This window comes from Drosophila subobscura, chromosome A, assembly GCF_008121235.1.
Source record: "Drosophila subobscura isolate 14011-0131.10 chromosome A, UCBerk_Dsub_1.0, whole genome shotgun sequence".
Lineage (NCBI taxonomy): Eukaryota > Metazoa > Arthropoda > Insecta > Diptera > Drosophilidae > Drosophila > Drosophila subobscura.
In genome coordinates, this window is record NC_048530.1 from 5,422,804 (window position 1) to 5,443,976 (window position 21,173).

Consider the following 21,173-nt stretch of genomic DNA (forward strand, 5'->3'; position numbering starts at 1 on the left):
CGCTAGTTCTCCACCTCTATGTCAGACCAACAAGTTACGTTTTTTTTCATTTCGGAGCAGCAGGCGAGATTTTAAAATAAGGAATCGAAATATAGGCAGCAGCACAGGAGCGACAGACACCCAGCAGAGTTCTAAACATGGATTTCGGTGAGCTGTTGCATTTGGCCAAAAAGAAAACCGACGCAGCCACAAAAGATGAGGTGGGTTCTGGTTTGGTGTTTTCTGCTTTGTGTTTTTTTGGGGTCATCTCGTGTCTCTTGTGATTTACAATACTTGATGCATTTGCAATATATTCCTGGCCATCCGCCATCCCCCACCCACTCCCACCTGGCCACTCTGCCCCATTGCCGCCCACCTTTGTGCATGTATACACAGGCATTTGCATGTGCATTTGCATTTGCAGGGCGAAAGAGAAGGAACAGAAGTCCGCCTCCAGTCCGGTTCAGTTGAGTGCAGTTCGTGTGGCGATCAGTGACCCCAATTGTCATGCCTGCCTGCTGCACCATCTCAATGTTAATCTTGTGTTCTTTTGTAGGGCAAATACTACAGCACCAAGTATGCGCCGCCCAAGAAGGAGAGCAAGGCGAGCAAGGAGTTGTCGAGCAACATCCAAAAGTTCCTAAAGAAGCGCGAGGCCGAGGAGCAGGAGCGCAAGCGAGAGGAGCGACAGAAGCTGAACGAGTTGCTGGCCAAGCGCGACGAAAAGTCCAAGAACAAGATACGAAAAATGCTGAAAGTCACCAAGTCGGCCAACAAGTCGGTGCTGGAGGATGCCCATGATGGCGATGGCCAGAACGGTGGCGATCAGGGCGAGGGCGAGGGCGATGACTACGGCTATGTGTCGACCGAATCGAACGCCTTCTATCAGAAGTACATTGAGAAGGTGCGCGATGTCCACGAGGAAAAGGGGTTCGCTCCCAGTCGTCCGCAGTCTGTGCAAGATCTCTCCGGCACCAAGGAGCGTGTCAAGGCAGCCATTACCCGTGAGCGGGAGGAGGCCATGTCCCACACACGCCAGCGATCGTCATCGGATACAAGATCTTCCTCCGGTGCTTCTGCCACGTCTTCCAGCTCCAAAAGCAAGTCCAGGGAGGCGCACGTGGCTCGAGCCTACAGCACTTGCAGGGACAGAGAGACGACCGTCTACAATCCAGAGGCGGAGCGACTCGAGGAAGAGCGCAAGAAGCGCGAAGCGGAGAAGAAACGAGCCAAGGCCAAGCGCCCTCCGCCCATGGACTTTCAGGCGGTGCTACGCCTCGCGGCAAAGACGCAGCACGAGCCGGTGGTCTACGCCCAGCCCGAGAAGAAGAAGGAGCCAGAGCGTCTCCTGTCGGCACGCGAGAAGCGCGAAATGGAAGAGCGCCAGCGACAGAGGGAGCAGCGTGCCGAAAGAGATCGCTTGCGCGAGAGCGAAGCAAAGGCCAAGGAGCAGCATAAAAATGGCAGCGGCAGTGGCAGCGGCAGTGGCAGCGGCAGTGGCACTCGCATGGAAGCCAGCGGACGCATACCGAAACTAAGCAGTTCCAGCTCCAGCACCAGTTCGAGCTCTAGCGGCCATGCCGCCTCGAGCCGACCCTCTACACCTTCTTTAAACGAATCCAAAGCAAAGCCAAACAGTGATAATGTCTTCAAGCGTCCGGCACCGCGACCAGCTCCGCCACCCACGTCCGGCGCCAGCTCCAGCTCCAGCCGGCTGCCTGCATCTGCCCATAATCCATTCACAAAGCCAGACAGAAGTCGTCTTCCCGCCACATCGACGACAGCGAAGTCGTTGCCAGCCAAGCCAATACTCAGTAACAGGACCAGCTCCGAATCCATTCCCGTCCGTGGCCCCAGCGCCGTGCGTGGCCCCGTTGCCAGTGCCAGACTCGTACCCATAAGGATTCCCTATGGCGCAACCGGCCGTAATGGACCAGCGCGTGAGTTTCCGCCCCGTGATCGTCCAGCCGGAGGTTCGCCGACAAGAACGCGTCAATTCCCGCCAGCGGATGTCCAGCGATCGGGCAGCAGGGCGATGCCGCCTGGCCGGGGCAAGCCCCAAGGGAAGACGTCGCCCACAAAAAGTATGTTCCTCGCTGCATCGATGCGTCCAGCGAACTAATCTTTCTCTCCGTTCCTCTTAGGACGCCATGACGATGATGATGACGACTATGATTCCGAGCTGGATGACTTTATCGATGATGGGGACTGCGAGGAGGACATCTCTTCGCACATTCGTGACATTTTTGGCTATGACAAGCGGCGATATCGCGATCTCGACGAGGACGACAGCGAGATGGAGTCGAGTTTCGCTCAAATGCAGCGCGAGGAGTTTCTCAGTGGAAAAATGGGTAAGTTTCGATGGGTGGATGTCCCCCTTAAGTGTTTAATTGAATTGAATTTATTGTTGTGGCAGGCATGCAAGAGGATTTGGAGGATATGCGCATGGAGGCGATACACAAGAAGCGTAAAATGGCCAGACGAAAGGCCACACGCATCGATGATTAAACACAAAAACGACCAACATTCGCTCAAAATCTCAATATCATAGACGAACACATGCGCCCAGTGCACCACACTGCAGCACGGTGCTTGCTGCTGCTCAACGTGCCACACAAAGAACGAGCAGACGCTCAACACAGTTTCCCACTCCCCCGAACACACACACACAATGCCAACGAGAAGGGACGTGTGAGACGCTTCTTACGCGTCACAACTTTTATACCCGGCACTCAGTACTACATCTGCAACTTAGCAACCACAACAACACCACACACACCACACCCACACGCACACAGGCTGCAATGTACATATATGCACACACACGTCTATAAATATATTTATGTACATAGATGTAAATCCAAAAATACCCACTAAAGGGCGCGTCTAATCTGTGTTTAAACCTCGCTGCGAGGCGGGCAACTTTTACTCAGAGCGAGGTGAATTTTGTCTCAAAAAGGTAACGTTCTCCGCTTATTCACCGCGCACAGATGGGACAAGCACCAGAGAGGGATGGAGCTAGAGCAATTGCCTCCCGAAGGAGACTTCTCTGAGTCATTTTCAGAGGATAATCAGATTGGTTCTGGCTTACCTCCATGAATCGGCAGCTGTGTGAATGTTATAATCTGCTATTGTAGTCCCATTAGCATATTTTGTATAGCTTTTTCTTGCGAGTTAATTTTTGGCTTTGATTTCTTCAAACCAATGCCTGACCTTGCCCAATCATTCTAGTACCCCAAGAGTCACAGAATATCATTCCAAACCCTCCCTGTCTCATAGAAAGATCTGCTCGCGTTTGTTTCATTTAAACGTCAATGGGCCACAAAAGATTTTAATAGATTGATGGATGTCTCTCCCTTCTGCTTTCCACAATAATTCTAGACTGCGGCTTAGGGTTCCGATGGCTCCACAACAACGGCGCTGCCCACGCGACGGCGATCACAGACGGGATGCGGCTCAGAGTCCATGAGGCCAATGGCCGTCTGTGCGGAGTAGGCCTTGTCCCCCTCCAAATACCTGACCTCGTGCCCGATGCGACGCAGATAGGCGACCGTGTGCCGGGGCACATCCGGCTCCACCTCAATGTACATGGGATCCAGCTGGTGGTGCAGGCGGCCGGCGTTGACGGCCCGCTCAATGGGCTCGTGGAGGACAAAGTAGCGGAGAATGGTCTGGGCCACGGAGGTGGTGATCTTGGAGCCACCGGCGCCGCCCACCAGCAGCTTCACATTGCCCTGCGAGTCGAGCACAATGCTGGGACAGGTGGAGGAAATGGGCCGCTTGCCGGGCTTTATGTAGTTGGCCGGACTGGCGGGTATCCCATAGATATTGATGCGTCCGGGTGTCGAGAAGTCATCCATCTGATCGTTGAGAATGAAGCCCGTCTGGCGGGAGCGCACCTTGGCCCCCAAATGGCTGTTGATTGTGCTCGTCACGGAGATGGCATCCCCGTTGGGGGCCAGCACCGAAATGTGCGCCGTGCCATGATCCGGCACATTGGTGAAGTTCGCTCCGTAGTAGGACATGTTCGTGAAGGTGCGATCATCGAGGATCAGTTCGCGTATCTGCGCTGCGAAGGAGGGATCGATGAGGTTCTCGTAGACCTCCTGCACCTCCGGCTCAAAGTGAATGTCCCCGAGATTGGTGCGATGTCCGTACGCATGCTTGAAGGTCTCCACCAGCCGCTGCCAGTACTTCTCCGTGTTGCTCGTGTACAGTGGCTCCATTACGTTGAGGATGAACGTGAGCACGGCCCCGCTGGTTGGCAGCGGTGAGGTGTACAGCTCGTAGCCACCCGTGAAGCGGGCATGCAGCGGCATTTCCCAGCGTACCCTGCGAAAGCAAAAGGAAAAGCACAAAAGTTTAGTACGAACTGAGGGAAAGCATCTGCCAGATCTGCTCACTCGTAATTCTGCAGATCCTGCTCCGTGACAATGCCGCCCATTGACTGAATGTCCTGGACCAGCTTGGCGCCGACGCGGCCACCGCGATAGATGACGCCGGGACCCTCGTGGGCAATGATTTCCAGCGATTCGGCCAGCATGTGGCGGTACATGACCTCGCCCTGCTTGTAGACGGTGTCCGTCTTCGGGTTGATGAAGATCTCCGCCATGGAGGGCTCGCTGCGTATGCGCTCCTCCTCGCGCTCCAGCACGCCGGCGAGGTAGCGCGACACCTTGATGCCGCTGCGGCAGATGTCGATGGTGGGCTGGAAGAGCTTGTTCCACGGCAGCTTGCCGTACTTGTCGTGCAGCTTCCAGTAGCCATAAATCTCGCTGGGCACGGCGCAGGAGAGTGCGCCGGTGATCTCCTTGTCCACGAACATGTCCTGTGTGGCCGCCGCTGGCGCTGTCTCGCGCGCAACCAGCGTCTCAATGAAGCCCGTCTCCTTGGAGTAGATGGTCGCCACAAAGCCACCGCCCACGCCCAGGCTGTGGGGCAGCATCACGCCCTCGCACAGCATCGTGGCAATGGCCGCGTCCGCCGCCGACCCTCCAATGTCCAGTATGTTGCCGCCCACTTCGGCACAGCCCACGCCGTTCGAGGCGACAGCGCCCATGCGTCGCGGCTCCTCGGTGCGTCCGCGCAATCCGAACACCAGGCCCAAGGTGACACCCACAATGGCCACCACCAGCACAATCCAACAGACGGCGTATTTCATGCAGGAGCTGGAAGAGATCGGGAGGAGGATTGGTTAGTGGCTAAGATTGTGTGGTGGGGGTTGGGAGAGGTGTAAAGAGCCCTTGCGCTCACCCATACCCGACTAAAAAGTCACCGAAGGCGCCAACCAGCTCCAAATATCGCATTGCAGTCGGATTTCATTTTCATCGTTGACTCTGAACTGATGGGCTGCTGCGATCGGACATAGAACACGAAATTCCTCTCATTCGGGGTACAAATAGCTCTAGCTCCATCCCTCTCCGGAGCTTGTGTCTCCCCACAGGCGGACAACCTCAGCTTGCAAGTAATTTCACCATGAACCTAACCAACAAAAAGTTCCGTCTCTTTCTAGCGCTTGTCGCTCTGACAGCCGTGAGAGCGTGGTGAATAAGTGCTTGGTGCCCACCACAGCCGCACAACGTCACTTAATGGATAATTCACCTTGTGCCAGATGACATATAAAAATTGACACTGAGTTGCGATCTCTAGAATCCTGGTGGTAGCAATACACTTGGATATTCTGAGCAGGAATACAGTTTTATAGATGGAGCTCTGAACAGAACTGAAAGTCCTAAAATGGAACCTTTTTACTTCTGTGCAGCATTACTAAACCTCAGCTAAGTTTGTATCCACTTTTGATTTGAATTTCCATCAAGCTCTTCCAACAAGGTAATCCACAGAGCCCTTACCCAAGGGTATTGCCCATAGCAATATCTTTTATCCAATACTTACCACATTTTGTTCGTGTGTGTTTTGTATGTTGTTTATCCTTAGGAAGTTTTGTTTTGGGCTTGCGGAGGAGGCTAACCGACGACAGACTTGAGTGAGCTACGTGAATGGCTATCGGTCTGAGCTGTGTGCCTTTTTATATCCAGCCGGATAGTGGACTATCTCGCATTGACCAGCGATAAGACAAGTAGCCAAATCCATATCCATTTCCATATCCATATCCATAGCATGACAGAGGCCATGATTTTTGGGGGATACGTCATGCGCGGAGGAGAGATTACGCTCGTTTTGGGAGCGCTGACTAAGTGCCGTTGGAGACCAAAGGCGCAAGCCGACAAGAAGTTGTGTAGTCCAATGCGAAAGAGCCTTAATTATAAGACTATATGTATGTAAATATATTTTATCTGGTGGTTTTGGGGCTGATAAGGGACAGTGCGACGCGAAGACCTTTCTAAAATCGATCTGCAGACATGTGGGCCACATGTAGGGACCGAAGTGGGTTGCTCTGGAGAGACTGGAGATTTGCATGGTTCGATATATAATTTGATTTATAGTCACTTCCCGGCTATAAATAGTCGCTGGGCCAACAGAAAAGTTAATTATTTTATTATCCATTTAACAGGGAAATTCGGAGTTGATAATGGTATTAGCAGTGCGGGCTTCTGCGGGTGGTCAAAGTCCGTTTGAAGAATGCTAAATAATTGCCATGCATTTGTCAGCTTATCTGTGTTTATTAGTTCAAATATCCATAGTTTCAAATTTTAAATTAGTTGACCGCGCTAGTCTGGCAGCGCTCTTTAATCGGAGCCTGTGGCAGCCTATCGATAAGTATTTGAAAGCTCTCTTCCTTTGCGAAGGGAGTTTGAACAACTAATGAGAAGAACTAAATATAAAAGAAAATATATTAATATTGGGCTATAGACAATATATGGTTTATAGTATATATTTATTTATGTATTTTCAATTAAGAATTAGTTGCTAATTATTAATTAGAAGTACAGGAGAGGAAGGTAGGATAAAATTTACAAATTTACTAAAATTAGGTGATGGTTGGTGGTTGGTATATTAAATAATTATAATTTATAATCATTGCATAAAACCTGGAAAGGTGCATGCTGGGTGTAATTAGACCAGCATAAGGTAATCGAAGTGGGGGAGTACGGTTGGTCTTTAGCAGGGAACGTGGTTTGTGTGTGAAGGCGCACGCAAAACGGAACCCCGACATACATTGGTATTGGTACGAATCACTGTAACTTGCGTGTACGTGAGCGGCAGCGCCGCGGCAGAGCCTTTCCTGCCGAACCCTGGTCTGGAGGGCTACTAGGATCCACTAGTTTTAGCCTAGATCGGTAGTAAGAGTCTGTCAGAGTTCCTTTCAGAAAAACAATAGAATTTCTTTATCGCTTTTGTTGTGCGCGCCATTTTTAAAATTTATCAGTTAATATATGTACATGTCTCTTTTAATAATTTACATACATTTACATACTGTAGAGAAAGCTCCCTTGCTTCCAGAAGGGCGATTATGATAAAAAATTCAAATTCAAATTTGTAAAATGTAAGGTCATAAGGTATACAAACCAATACAAATTAGTATTTACAATACGTCAAACTGATCCTTTAAACGGATTAAGCTATTGTTTCAGTGTTAAAAGTCTTCGCAAGCTGGTAATATTAAATAGAACATGAAAATCGTGGAATGGCATGACAATAGTGTTAGGCAGCAGTGTGAACGCGAAATTATCGATAAAATATAGCGTCAGGGCCTCGCAAATATACCAAAATATACCATTGAATCTTCAAAATATATCGTAAATATATTTTATATTATCGATAATTTCGCGTTCACACTGCTGCCCAACACTATTGTCATCTGCAGAGAAATACATATACAAATACATATATATTTAAATATGTTTGTGATGTTCAATGTGAAAGTGAATTATTAAATGTGTGTGCCGAGAAAAGTAACCATATTCCATTGTTTAATAAAGATAAAAAAGTGTAAATTGTGAAGCAAAAAAATGAAACGTGAGTTAAACGAAAACCAAAGCCGAGATTTACACACACTAGAACAGTCTCCCAGAATGCGCTGCACATATGCAAATGTGTTGTCTGTATTTCTGCTTCTCCACTGAAGCGGCATCCGTGTATTCTGCATGTGTGTGTGCGCGAAAGAGTGAAATATAGTTGTTTTTTTTGGTTTTAAAGTTTTGTGACAAGTCTCAATACACAGCTTCCCTCCCCCCCTGTATTTATCCGTATAAGGATACTGTGAAGCGTGTGCGTGCGTGCATTTGTGTGATTGTGTATGGTAAGGGCAGCGCAGTAGCAGCGACGCTGGCGGCATTAAGCTGCGAGCCAGCTGCAACGCCCACTGACTGTTTCTTTAGTGGAAGGAGGTGTTGGAGTGGGAGTGTAGCAAGAAGAGTAAGAAGTGCATTTGTGGTGGCTACTCTCTCTGTCCGTCTGACTGTCTGTCTGTCTGTCTGCCTTGTTGTTTCTGCTGTCTTGATAGTTTAAATGTGAAAAGTTCAAAAGAAATTCATTGCGTCTGCGCCTCCATTATCGCACCCTGGACCAAAATCACTTTTGGCCTTGGCTAAAGTAAGAAAGAAACAAAAACAATGAAGATGGACAGAAAGAAGAAGCAGCAACATGGCATTCGAATGGATTCGAAAGGGCAACAACAAACGGGACCACACACACTAATACAAGTGCAGGATAGACCAGTGCACCAAAACCAAACCGGTTCTAAGCCGCACTTCTTAAAAAACAAAAAAAGGAACGTCATTAATATTTTGTTGTGGTTTCAATACCGAGAAGCTTGACGCTGGAAGCTGGATTGATTTGCATCCTAGTGAGGTTGTTGTTGCCCACACGCAAGGATACACTCAAGGGGCTAAGGGCGGCGAGGCTGTGACGCACACGCCCACACACACAGGCACACACACAAACACACACACATATTCACGTAGACTGTCGTTAACTCTCTCATAGATACATATGTGCATATGTGCATGTACAAATGTGATTTTGCAGGCAGCCAAGGTGACAACGCACAACTGGTGCTTGTTACATAAAAACCAACCTCGCCCTCTTCGTCATAATTAACATCGTAATCAACGTGGTCATCGACATCATCATCTTTGAGTAAGAGCCAGAAGCAGAAGCAATAGGAGCATCACAAGCGATATCAAACATCCAATAAGCCGCACAACAACACGAAGTGAAGCAGCAGCAGCAACAACAACAGAAGGAGCCCAACAGAGGGGCAGAGGGGGAGCGTCATGAGCGTCTTTGATGATTTCCAACGCCTGTGGATGCAACGTTTTCCACAGAGCTCGCTCTCCGATGCCTGGGAGCAGGATGTTCGCGCCTCCCTTGAGCGGCATCGTGTCAAGATCACAGAACTGGGCAAGGAGCTTGAACAGGAGACGCTTTATGTGGAGTATCTGGAACGCTTGCTCTCCGATGTGGAAAAGTATCGGGCCTCAGGCGGAGATCCAACTGCGCTCTTCGAGGCAGCCAGCGGCAGTGGGAGTGTGAGTGGGAGTAGCAGTAATGGCGCAACAACAACTGCAGCCGCCGTGGAAAAGGAGTTCGTAAGTACAAACCTTATACAAAAGCATGCATATGTACACGCAAATATAGTAACTCCCTTTTTGCCCGGTCGAAGGGGAACGCGAGACTGATAGCAGGCCCTCAGAAATAACGCGTAGGCTGCTGCCGTCAGCTGCGCTGTTCATTTCTTTTGCAAATGTCATTGCCTGCTTATCAATCTATCCAACAGAAGAGGAAGAGTGAAAGAAGCAGCGCAATCAATTTAGCTTGTACATGTATGTCTCTACATGTGTACATACATATGTACATATGAAGCTTTGTAGGTGGCCCCCATGTCACGGTGTAGCTGGGGAATGAAGCTACTATTGTACGCGGCGCAGCTATGCATTGAGTGAAATTTAACGGAACTAGTTCAAAAGAACGTGTAGAAGAACATTGGCGTGATGCATTCGAAGGATTGGAATAATGCAAACAAGCCGAGAAAAAACTTGTACATATATCCGTCTGGTTTAGTCGGGGTTTTCCCTTGGCTTTTCCTAGCACCACATATTGTTTAATTTAATTTCGAAGAGTCTCACGTTATATGTACGTTGCATTGCCAAATTGTTATTTGCGGAACTAGCTCAGAGCTTATTGGAACTTCTACAAGATCCTGGCAGTTCATTCCTTCACCTAATGTAGGTCTGGGGCTCTCTCTCGTGGTGCTCTCTCGATCGACGGCTGAAGCTTCTGCTGTCGCGTCGCTGCCAATACGTTGCATATGTGCCTGTATATGTATCCCCATGGGTACTACCACTTCGATATCTGTAACTTTTGTCCGTTATCTCCACATACATACATATGTACATACCAATTCACTGTCCGTACACGCGTGCATGTGTGTGTGTGTTTTGCGTGTCGCTTGCCGACTACGGAATCCGTTCGGTCGCTGCCGCAGCTGCTGGTGGGGCGCTGGTGCTGTCATTGTCATCGTCGCAGTCGCCAACACTTGTGAATAACGGCAACGGGTACGAGCCAAACGGATTCTGGTCCGCTCTTTTCCCGTGACATTACATTACGCATCCGTGGTGAATCTTTGCGACAATAACAGACGCCGATATCCCGAACTTTGGCTAACAGTGGGAAGAAAAGCAAGCAAAACACCTGCACCGACCGCGAAAAACAGAAACAGCACAACAATTACGTAAATTAATAATTAATTTTTTTTTGCGTCAACCTCGGCGGCCGTTGAGCTCCCCGCCGTCGGTTTCGGTACCGTTCCAGTAACGCGTTCGTTTGACTCAAATTTCGTGGTCGCGACGTCGTAGTCATAGTCATACGGGCTGGTGGCGTCGCAGTTAGCGTCATTTGGCGTCGTCGCTCCGCTTACCTGTTATTCTTTCCACGGTTCTGCTGGGCGGAGTTTGTTCCCGAGGCTATCAATCGGTGCAGTGCAGTGTAGTGCTTCTCCTTGTTCTTGCGCCCACGTTCTTTTTGTTGTCTTGCACATAAGAGAAGAAGACATAGAGAGAGAGAGAGAGGGAGAGTGAGAGAGTGATAAAAACAGCGACAGTGTGTCCACACAGTGGCGCTGAAGGAGCATGGCTTCCTTCAAGGAGAAAATCAAATTATGGTCCAGAGGGGTGCGTAATCAGTGAAAAAAACTTTAAAATAAATAAAAACCGTCGTTTTTGTTGTTGTTGTATTATCACAAGTTGAAATCAATAAGCTTATCGCAAAAATACCATATAACAATGTACATGAACCCACAACACACACACAAACACACATACACGACACCTCTGTCCGTCCGTTAGTGTGCGTGGGCCTGAACGTGTACTGATACCCAAGAAATTAAGCAATAACGGAAAGCGGCTAAAAAAGCGTTTAGGCAAAAGGCACTTGACAAATATCTGCACATTCACATGTACACGTAGACGTGTGTACATAAGTATGTATGTGTGTGTGTATATACAATATTTCGTACTCGTTACTTAGAGTGGCAGATAGACAGCGAACAACAGTTTGAAAATGCGTGAGTCCGATGGTGTTGCGCCCTTTCTTAGCCTCAAGCATGAAAAATCTGTATTTCCTTTTTCCCGATAAGCTCCAACTAGCAATACGCGGGGGTGAGAGAGAGCCCAAGAGCAGTTGACTCAACAACAACAGCTGTTCCACTGAAAGAGAGATATAAAGTGAGAGAGTGCGAGTGAGAGATCCAGTCAGCTGATTGTAATCAGCTGCTGGCGGCACTTGGTGAGGCTGGGGCTCAACCATTCCATGAGTGCCGTGTCCCGTTTCGTTTGTAATGGAACAAATGCAGAATGCAGTGGGCTTAAATCAAAGGCACGCTAATGTCGATTTATGTAGTACATATGTATGTACATACATATGCAGCTGCGGAGTAGCTGCGTGCATTATCGAACAGAACAACCTTCTGTGGAAGTGGAAGCTGGCATTAGTCACGCATGCAAACGCATCAGCTGTGACAAAGTGGCGGGGGCTATCTGTGACCCCATGCCAAGTAACTGTTAATTGGAGAATATGCTAAGCAATTGCTAAGCAGTGAGAGAGAGACACAAAGAGAGAAAGAGAGCAAGTAACTGGAGAGCTCAAAGAGTAGCCATCGACCTTCCTTGACGGGCTTTGACGATTTGTGCACGCTTTCTTCATCGCTTCGCTTGGTCACATTCCACATCCATCCATCCATCCATCTATCCCATCCACCCACACACATCAACTCTGATAGACCACGCCATTACCACTCCCACTTACACCTCCTCCCTCCAGTTTTCCATTTTGGTAATAAACGCGTTTGTCTGTCTGGCCTGCCTGTCTGTCTGTCTGCCTGCCTGCTGGTCTTTTTTGTGTCTGTCTGCTCTCTTTATTCATTTGTATTTACAGTTGTTTGTGTTTGGCCCCTTCCCCCCACCCACTCTTCTTCCCCTCTATTTTTCTTCTTGTTGGTTTTTGTAGTTTTCACTTTTTTTCAAAGCCAGCAAATTTTGGAATTAAACATAAAAAGCGATCCAACGCCGGCTACACACACACGCACACACACACGTACGCCGGTCCCAAAAGTCAGGTTTGTCCGTCGTTTCTGCCATTTAAAATGGAACCGAAAAGAAGACCAAAGATACGAAATTAAATAAAATTAAATGCGTTACGTGCCGGGAATCTACAAAGAGAAAAGTTGGGCTGTACATAAGTAAATAGTTGTGTCTGCTTGGAGCAAAGTGTCTGAAAGGGGCGTTAGCGTCGTAAATGGCTTAGACCTGATTAGACCCGAGCACCGGCCAATTAACACCTTCCTAAAATAGGGTTATCTAGGCGGGTCAGAACAAGGTTCAAATCTTTTCGGTCTACGATGCCAAAATATTGAAACAGCCCCAAAAATTGAATATTAATTGGGTAGCTCTACTCTCGTATTTACCAAAAATATGACAAAAATCTAACGTGCGGGCATAAAGATTTAGCCAAAATATATGATCTCAAGTTACGATTAAAAAAAAACAGAATTGGCGTGTAAAAACTCAGTAAATTGCGTAATTGGTAAATAAATATTTACCTGTAAGTACCTGCTCAATTGGGGGTTTTTGTTTTGTCAACTAAAAGTAGTGAAATAAATGCGGTGAAGATTCCGCTCTCCATTCTTTCAACTGCGCTGCGCCCAGTGTTCCCCCCGAGTACAATATTAAAACCCCCACATTATGGGGCACTCTAGAGTGTATCTATGGCAGGCCTCGGCACCCATACAATTAACGAGCCGTTTTTGCGTTTGTGTGTGAAGACGCACGCAAAACGGAACATTTCACTACATTGGTATTGGTACGAATCACTGTAATACGCGTGTACGTGAGGGCAGCGCAGCAGCAGCGCCTTGTCCCGCACCCATGGGATAGGGCCGTGCCGAGCCCTGATCTATGGTATCTTTAACCTTTCAGCCTTAAAACAGAATACGAAGCAAGTTTCCAATTTACAATTTCCAATTGGTATCTGTATAAATAAGGGAAGATATTGATTAAGGGAGCGCGAAATATATCCCAAAAAAAACACACACACATCTGTTTATGGAAACTCACAAATTTCCTTACCTTCTATTATTTTCTTACAGAAATCTAGCCTAAATCTGCGCGAGTCATCCTCGCTGTCGGTGGCGGGGGGCAAGGACAAGGATCGGCTCTCGCTCAACACAGACAACAAATACACACACACATCGAATGCCGCTGGCAGCGGCAGTAGGGCGGGAGGAAGTGCAAGTGGAGGAGGAGTCGTGGGAAATGGGAGTGGGAACGGTTCGGGAGGTAGTAGTGGGCTGAACTCCGCCCCGCTCGCGGGTGACAAACGCGGCGTGGAGCCCAGCTTCGAGCGAGAGGACAGAGACAAAGACAGCGGCAACGAGAAGGATGCCAATGGAGCACTGCATCAGTGCATCACGGAGCTGGCGGCATCAATCAATAGTGGAGGCGGCGTCAAGCGGCCGGAGGCCGTTGAGGCAGAGCGGGAATCATCCGCGCGACAGCCGGTGCGCAAGACCACGTCGCAGTACGTCACCGTCATTCAGGTCAAGGAGGCCAAAGACAAAGAGGGTGACGAGGCATCCTCAGGAAACGACCAGCAGCAGCAGCAGCCGACGCCACCATCCACATTTTCCCGCTATGCGGCGGGAGCTGGAGCTGGATCTGGACTGGGCGCCGAGCCATCGGCACCGCCCCTGTCGCCATCATTGACTTCGTACATGGAAGCCAAGAAGAAAATGCCACCCAGGTGAGTGTGAGGCGGAGATGACTTCGGTGATTGATCCTATCTTTGATTCCCTCTGCAGACCTCCTCCAAAGAATATTCGGCGCGTAGAGCCGCCCACCATTCCCAGCCAGCAGCATCATCAGTTGTCATCGTCGCCGAAGCGCGAGACTGCGGCATATGCGGGCAGCACCATGCCCCTGCCCAGCAGCTCTGGCGGCAGCGGCAGCCTCTCCTCGGACAGTCCGGGCAATTCGCTGGAGCGCAACATTAAGCCCTCGGACATCCTTAGGCAAAAGTCGTCGGAGAATCTGGACGCCAAGTACGCGAACAACAGGAAGACCACGCCGGAGCTGGGGAAGTTTGTCACCAATCCGGAGCTGATGGAGGAGCTGGGCCGTAAGATGGTCGGCAAGATGGACAGCCTGGAGCATGCGAAGCGTAGCGAGGCGTCCTCTAGCGCCGCCAGTGGCGGCAGCAGCAGCCTTGGGCGTACCTCTTCCACGCCCGGCCGTCCTCTGAATCCGGGACGAACTGGAGCGGGGACAGTCGGCGCCTCGCCCACGGGCAGCCTAAACAAGACTGCAAAACTGGCAGTGGCCGACAGCAGTTCCACCAGCAGCCTCGAGAAGAAGTCGCGCGCCTCCCTGCAGGCCAGCGACGCAGAGGGAGGCGCTGGCAGCGGTGGAGGAGCAGCGACACAACGCAGCGCTGGCTCCAAGGAATCACTGGCATCACAAGGCATATCGGAAGTTGTAAGTGTACACTCAGAATGGTCAGACTGAGCATGAACTGACTCTCTCCCTCGTTCTTTCTGTCTCTCTCGGTACAGATCAAGAGCTATGAGAGCGTTTCCTCGCTGAGTTCGGAGAGCGCCAAGGCGGCAGCACATCAGTCGCCGGCGGATCATGAGCCATACTATGACAGCGTGCCGCTGGATAATGGCGATGGGGAGTATGTTTTCATCAAGCCCGGACGGACTGGGTCCTCGTCGAGTCGTGATGATCTTTCCACGCCTGGCAGCAGCACCCTGCCCATGGCCCAGGGGCTCAGCAGTCAGACGAGCGTGGTGGATCCTGAATCTCCTGGTCGTACCTCAAACTATGTGAACATCGATTACTTTCTTCAGTGAGTGTCTGTCTGACCAAGATATTGACTTGTATTTGACTCCTTCTCTATGCAGACAGAGCAATGAGACCCGTTCCAGTTCACTGGACAGCGATGGCGAGTACGAGGGACCGCCCATACTACGCACCATTTCACACGACGAGCAGACCACGTCACAAACCACACCAGGTGCACTGCGCAAGGTTTGTTGTTATTCACGGATGAATTTCGCTCTTACCCTCCAAATCCCTGGCCCCAGCCGCAGCCCCAGCCCAGTCCCAGTCCCCGACAAAGCGCAGCAGCTGAGAGGTTAAGTCGCTGATGTAACCTCATGACTAAGCGCACGACTCGCCACTTGTCATACTTTGTCATCGTTAATTGATTTGAATTTTCCCTGGGGTGGGTGTTCTGTTAAGATGGGTAGTTCCATCTCAGGGCTTACTCTTACCGAGGATCCAATTGAATTCCGCTGAGGTATCTGGACCGCTTCCCCAATACTCGACTGTGTCCTGTTTGTTTGCATTCAATCCATGAATGTACAGACAGCGAGGCATGATGTTGTAAACGCTGCCATTCTGGGTGCCCCAGACATATAAATATGTAGGAATACTTCGCAGTAACCGAATTAACCAATGGAATTTTATTTGAAATTAGTTTGCTTTGATTCAAATTAACTCAAAGACTAAATTTACTCATCATGGATGGAAATGGTTCAATATTGGAAACATAAATATAATTTCTTGTATGATAATAATACTCATAGTCCGCGGCCACTGATTTACATAAAAGAAGATTCACAAAATCGTCTAAAAAAGAACGATGAGGAGAAGGTTCTATATTAACTGGAAGTAAATTAAATTTTAAATCGAACATCACACATGCCCATGCTGCCCTGCCCCCTGTACAACCCCCTAAAATTTGTAGTTATTTTAACTTTAACATTTTGTAAACTACTAATATACTAACCAAGAGTCTTCTTTTTGTTTGTTTCTTTTATCTTCACTCTCTTTTGTTCTCTTCTCCCAACAGAACTTAGTTTCAGCGATACTCGTGAGTACCGGAACCAGTTGGTAACCTTAACTTGAACCCCCAAACCGAAACCAAACCCGAACCCTTTATTGCCACCCGTATAGTGCTCCCATTAGCGAGCATTCATCGACTGCATCCAAGCATTTGCATTGGCATTTAAATTTGTATTCTCTTATATGTACATTGCTTTAGCTTCTCAATGCTTGGCTCAATCACTGTGTCCTGCCAGACGCAAACAAATGCCCCTCCCTGGCACCTCGTGCTTTCAGTTTCAATTGTGCTCGTCCATTTGTTATATTATGTTCATTGTATAAACTATTATCCATTCGTGCTATTCGCGTTGTACTCGCATTGTCTGTCCCCAGAGCGAGCATTGCCACCCATCTCCATCTCTGTCCATGTCGCAGCTATCTGTTCTCCTCACTTTCATTTCACAGTTCATTCCCCCCCACACCATGGTTTGGTTTGCTTGTTTTATGTTTTTTGTTTTGCTTAAAAGACCTGCAATGTGACGGTTATTCGTATTGTCCAGCTGAGAATGGATTGCCAGGAACAAAAGAGAGGTCTATCCTCGTAATTTTAAAGTACTTTGTCTGCTAGCAAGCCAACAATTATCTCTCAGTTCGAATAACGATGGAAATTGTATCCGCATTATATTCCTAACTTTGGCTACCCAAAAGTGCTTCCTGTGCTACGATTCTCCACATTCCTTTCAACAAGAACTCATCTGAAGTGCACCTTTTCGATGGAGCAACTTTGGGCGATCCATTCTGAGTGTTACAGTGACGAATACCAACATAGAATGAGTCATAAATCTGTCGACATACGAATAATCAGTGTATTTGCAGGCTCAGTTTCGGCCAGAGTCGATTCATAATTTGTTGGTTTGGAAATGGGTGTAGACATTTCCATCTATCCCAGCACTTGTACCATATACACCACGCTCTATCTATCTATCTGTCTATCTATGGTTCTATCTGTTTTAATTTGTTGAACTTTTTGATCTCCCTCTCTCGCAGGTGAGTGGGAATGCGCGTGGTGCCAAGATACGATCCATACTGAGCTCCATCATACACAGCGAGACGATCTACGTGGAGTGCCTTAACAAGATGATGCAGGTGAGAGCAGGCAGAAGTCCACTCGGAGTTGTATTCCATTTATTCATTATTACATTTTCCGTGTGCAGTATAAAAAGGCAATCCATGCAACGTTGGGCACCTCTCAGCCTGTGATCAAGGAGGAGGAGGAGAACACAATGTTCTTCAAGATCGATGAGCTCTTCGAGGTGCACACGGCCTTCCTGGGTGACTTGAAGACAATTGTGTCGCACGAGGGCGGCGATGTGCTGATTGGAGAGGCCTTCAAGCGGCTGGCGGACATGTTCGAGCTGTACAGCGCCTTCCTGCACAACTATGGCCAGGCCATCGAGACGGTGAAGAAGTGCAGTGCCAGCAATCCGCAATTCAAGAAGATCGTCGCGACGATCGTTGTTAATCTGCAGACGGAGCAGTCGCTCACGCTGGAGGATCTGCTGCACAAGCCGGTGGCCAGGGTGCAAATCAATGCGATGGTCTTCAACGATCTGCTGCGCGAGACACCAGCCAACCATCCGGACCATCAGCCGCTGCGGCAGGCCCAAAAGATCATACAGATGTTCCTTAACCAGTTCAACGTCTGCCAGCGTCTGCCCACAGAGTCCAACCGCAATCTGAGGCGCATGGTGCGCAACTCCTTCATTGTGGAGCTCGTGGACGGGCATCGCAAGCTGCGGCATCTCTTCCTCTTCAACGATGTGATTGCGTGCGCCAAGTACAAGGCTCTGGGCCGGGATCGCATTGACTACGAGCTGAAGTGGTTCATACCGCTCAAGGATATCACCGTCTTCGAGGAGGCCGATAGCGCGGCTGAGCTCAAGGAATCTAGTCCCGCGAACATTTCGCAAGTGAAGCGCAACCTACGCTCGGTGCGTGACCAGCTCATCCTGGAGGCCAATGGGGTGCGCACCGGCGACAAGTATCGCCGCAAGTTGGCCGATCTGGAGTCACAGCTGGTGCTGGCCACGCCCAATCTGGTACTACGCCTGGGGAACAAGGCCAACAACAAGGCTGTCACCTTCTTCCTCAGCTCGGACTTTGAGCGATCACAGTGGATGGATTCAATCACATCGCTCAAGGTGAGTGGCACTGAGCCTGACATTTGGCAGAGCCTTTCTGATCCTTTTTTCGCATTGCAGCAAAAGTGCAATCTGCCTGGAGCGAATACCATCAACTCGCTGGAGGTCACCGCCTTCATTGTGGCCATGCAAAAGGGCATGAAGACTGAAATGGGTTCGTATCTGATGCGCAACACCAACGACGAGAGCCTGCTTGTCGGTGATCTACACATGAGCATACAGGGCCTGGCCGGGCTCGAGAAGCCATCGGATCTTTATACATGCGTTGAGGTGGACTCCTATGGACACTACTTCCGCAAGGCCACCACAAAAATCATTTGCCGCAGCCAAACGCCAGTGTGGAACGAGAGCTTTATGCTCGAACTGGAGGGCAGTCAGAATGTGCGCATTCTACTCTACGAGGCAAAGGATCGTCCGCTGCTGAGAGCCAAACACATACTAAAGGTAGCAATCCAATAATTCCCTTCCCTAATTCCAAATCCTCCCACTAATCTGTTCTCGCTCTTGTGCAGTTGAGCCACAGCTGGCTGACTGAGACCCAGCAGACGCGCACAATCAAGTTGAGCGAGACCCTGGAGCTGAGCTGCAGCTTCCGTTTTGTGCCCGGTGAGCTGTGCCGTGCCACAACGAAGCCAGGCGCCCTCTTTGGTGCCAAAATGAGTCAAGTATTAAAGTGAGTCTCTGTTGGCTGCTCCACCCACTGGAGCACTTCTTGATACTTGTATTTTTCTTTTCCTCCCATTTCAGACGCGAGAAACGCGACATTCCGTTCATCATCAGTGCCTGCATACGGGAGGTGGAGCGACGTGGAATGTTGGAGGTGGGTTGCTATCGCGTCAGCGGCTCTGCCTCCGATCTGTCCAAGCTGAAGAAGGCCTTTGAGTCGGGTAAGCAAAGATCTAATTAAATCGATTGAAGCCTGACTTTCAACGATTCTCAATCCTATCAACGCAGATGCCTATGAGGCGGAGCAGCTGCTGCGCGAGGTGGACATTCACTCGGTGACGGGCATACTGAAGACTTTCCTGCGTGAGCTGCCCGAAGCTCTGTTCACGGATCAGCTATATCCGCGCTTCTTCGACACATTCAGCACGCTGAGCAACAACAACGAGGCAACGCGCATCAACGAGTTGCTGAAGGTGTTTGACGAGCTGCCGCAAGCCAACAAGGCTTCGATCTGTCTGATCCTCGATCATCTGATCAGGTAGGGAGCCTCCACTGAAACCAACTGAATCCAGCTAATCCTTGCACAATCCTCTCCCCCCCCCCTGCAGAGTCCACGAGAAGGAGGCCGACAACAAGATGTCCCTGCACAATCTGGCAATGGTCTTTGGGCCCACACTTTTGCGGCCGGGACAGACGCAGGTGAAGCAAAAGGATCCACTCGCGGCCAGCACTGTGGATGTGATGGCCCAGGCCGGGATACTCTATTGCTTTCTGCAGGCGCGCATTAAGAACTAGATTTACACACACACACACACACACGGGATTGGATTGGATGATATATAAATATATATTTTTTTTAAACATAGCAATAGCCACGCGTAAATGCAAGCACTTTGTCCAGATCACACACGCTGAAGCCCCAGTTTCACATCCCAATCCCTCCAAGCAAACACAAACACACACACACACGCACGCACGCACACACTCACTGGAAAATTCGCTGCCAATTGTATATAACCGGAGAATGAAAAAGGAAAGCGGAGCGGCAGCGGGGAGTCTGCCAAACGATTTACGGATTTAAAACAAACAAATTAAGAGAAAAACCTACTAAATGAATGAACAAATTTACAAAAACTGCTCAATGGCGGTCACTGGCACACACACACACACACACACACACAAATATGTACACTGCACGGATGCTAAAGTGTTCAACACTTTGGCTGATCCACAGACACAGACACAGTCCCCTGTCCCCTGTCCCTGCCTCTGACCCACTAACAAGGCTTACCTTATGTAGCTTCTTGGCTTGTATACTCGTCGAACATATGATACGTATAGAAATATATATCCTACAAATATATAGACACACACAAACACACATATATATTCATATATAGATGATATGCTTCTTCAGCTTCATGCATAATGTATACCACACACACCAAAACATGGGAGAGCGTTACGCACACACACGATCGGTGCTCCTGCCACCTGCCTAACCCTCAGCTTACTGCAACACCCACAACAAATGCAAATGAAAATGCAAATATTTCCAATTTTCGAAAGTATATAAACAAAATACATATACTTCAATGGCAGACACATACACCTAAATAATCATTACAATACGATTACGTAGGACCTATAATTACCCAAGTGTAGAATGGAAGATTGATTGATTGATTGATTGATTGATTGGCGTTGATGTGCAGTGATCGAGAGTATGTGTATGCTTACATAAAGTTCTGTTTTTTTTTTCGTCGTCTTGTTTTATATTAATTGTTTAGGTTTTATATATACATAAAAAAAAGAAGCGTAAAATAAAATATATTCTATTTAGAAATTTGGTAATTCTTTCATTTTATTTCTACGCATAGTCCGTAGACATTTTCGTGAGTCATAGTCCCAAGATGCTTATCAAATTGGATTGGATTGTGTGGAAACATGGAAGCTACGTGTCTGCGATCATCGATTAGCTTATCTTGAATGTATTTTCGTACAACTATAACTACAACTCCAACTACATCTACACACTACTACTCGT

The 21,173-nt window shown here is 48.8% G+C and overlaps 3 protein-coding genes across 9 annotated transcripts; 2 read left to right on the plus strand and 1 right to left on the minus strand.

Annotated features, from left to right (window-relative positions):
• LOC117889589 (protein SPT2 homolog) lies at nucleotides 1-2,725 on the plus strand. 2 transcript variants are annotated; one of them, XM_034793999.1, is made up of 5 exons: nucleotides 1-200; nucleotides 536-1,444; nucleotides 1,478-2,063; nucleotides 2,124-2,330; nucleotides 2,396-2,725. In XM_034793999.1, the coding sequence occupies exons 1-5, from the start codon at nucleotides 138-140 to the stop codon at nucleotides 2,485-2,487; spliced, it is 1,857 nt and encodes a 618-aa protein (XP_034649890.1). In that variant the 5' UTR covers nucleotides 1-137; the 3' UTR covers nucleotides 2,488-2,725. The 2 variants fall into 2 exon arrangements, with proteins under 2 accessions (XP_034649890.1, XP_034649889.1); XM_034793998.1 differs by having other exon boundaries at nucleotides 536-2,063.
• A 580-nt stretch (nucleotides 2,726-3,305) lies between these two features.
• LOC117889852 (scoloptoxin SSD14) lies at nucleotides 3,306-5,896 on the minus strand. Of its 2 annotated transcripts, none has more exons than XM_034794355.1 (4): nucleotides 5,239-5,323; nucleotides 4,383-5,147; nucleotides 3,363-4,311; nucleotides 3,306-3,329 (listed from the first exon to the last, which is right to left on the minus strand). In XM_034794355.1, exons 1-3 carry the CDS (start codon nucleotides 5,283-5,285, stop codon nucleotides 3,369-3,371), a joined length of 1,755 nt encoding a protein of 584 aa, XP_034650246.1. In that variant the 5' UTR covers nucleotides 5,286-5,323; the 3' UTR covers nucleotides 3,306-3,329; nucleotides 3,363-3,368. The 2 variants fall into 2 exon arrangements, with proteins under 2 accessions (XP_034650246.1, XP_034650254.1); XM_034794363.1 differs by lacking the exon at nucleotides 5,239-5,323 and adding an exon at nucleotides 5,872-5,896 and having other exon boundaries at nucleotides 3,308-3,329.
• A 1,850-nt stretch (nucleotides 5,897-7,746) lies between these two features.
• Nucleotides 7,747-20,926, plus strand: LOC117903512 (active breakpoint cluster region-related protein). 5 transcript variants are annotated; one of them, XM_034815630.1, is made up of 14 exons: nucleotides 7,749-7,896; nucleotides 8,908-9,470; nucleotides 13,523-14,175; nucleotides 14,234-14,906; nucleotides 14,984-15,279; nucleotides 15,335-15,461; nucleotides 16,288-16,308; nucleotides 17,307-17,405; nucleotides 17,474-18,460; nucleotides 18,521-18,904; nucleotides 18,973-19,133; nucleotides 19,208-19,347; nucleotides 19,415-19,664; nucleotides 19,735-20,926. In XM_034815630.1, the coding sequence occupies exons 2-14, from the start codon at nucleotides 9,156-9,158 to the stop codon at nucleotides 19,919-19,921; spliced, it is 4,293 nt and encodes a 1,430-aa protein (XP_034671521.1). In that variant the 5' UTR covers nucleotides 7,749-7,896; nucleotides 8,908-9,155; the 3' UTR covers nucleotides 19,922-20,926. The 5 variants fall into 5 exon arrangements, with proteins under 5 accessions (XP_034671550.1, XP_034671521.1, XP_034671512.1 ...); XM_034815621.1 differs by having other exon boundaries at nucleotides 7,750-7,896; nucleotides 8,866-9,470; XM_034815639.1 differs by lacking the exon at nucleotides 16,288-16,308 and having other exon boundaries at nucleotides 7,750-7,896; nucleotides 8,866-9,470.
• Nucleotides 20,927-21,173: the final 247 nt, after the last annotated feature.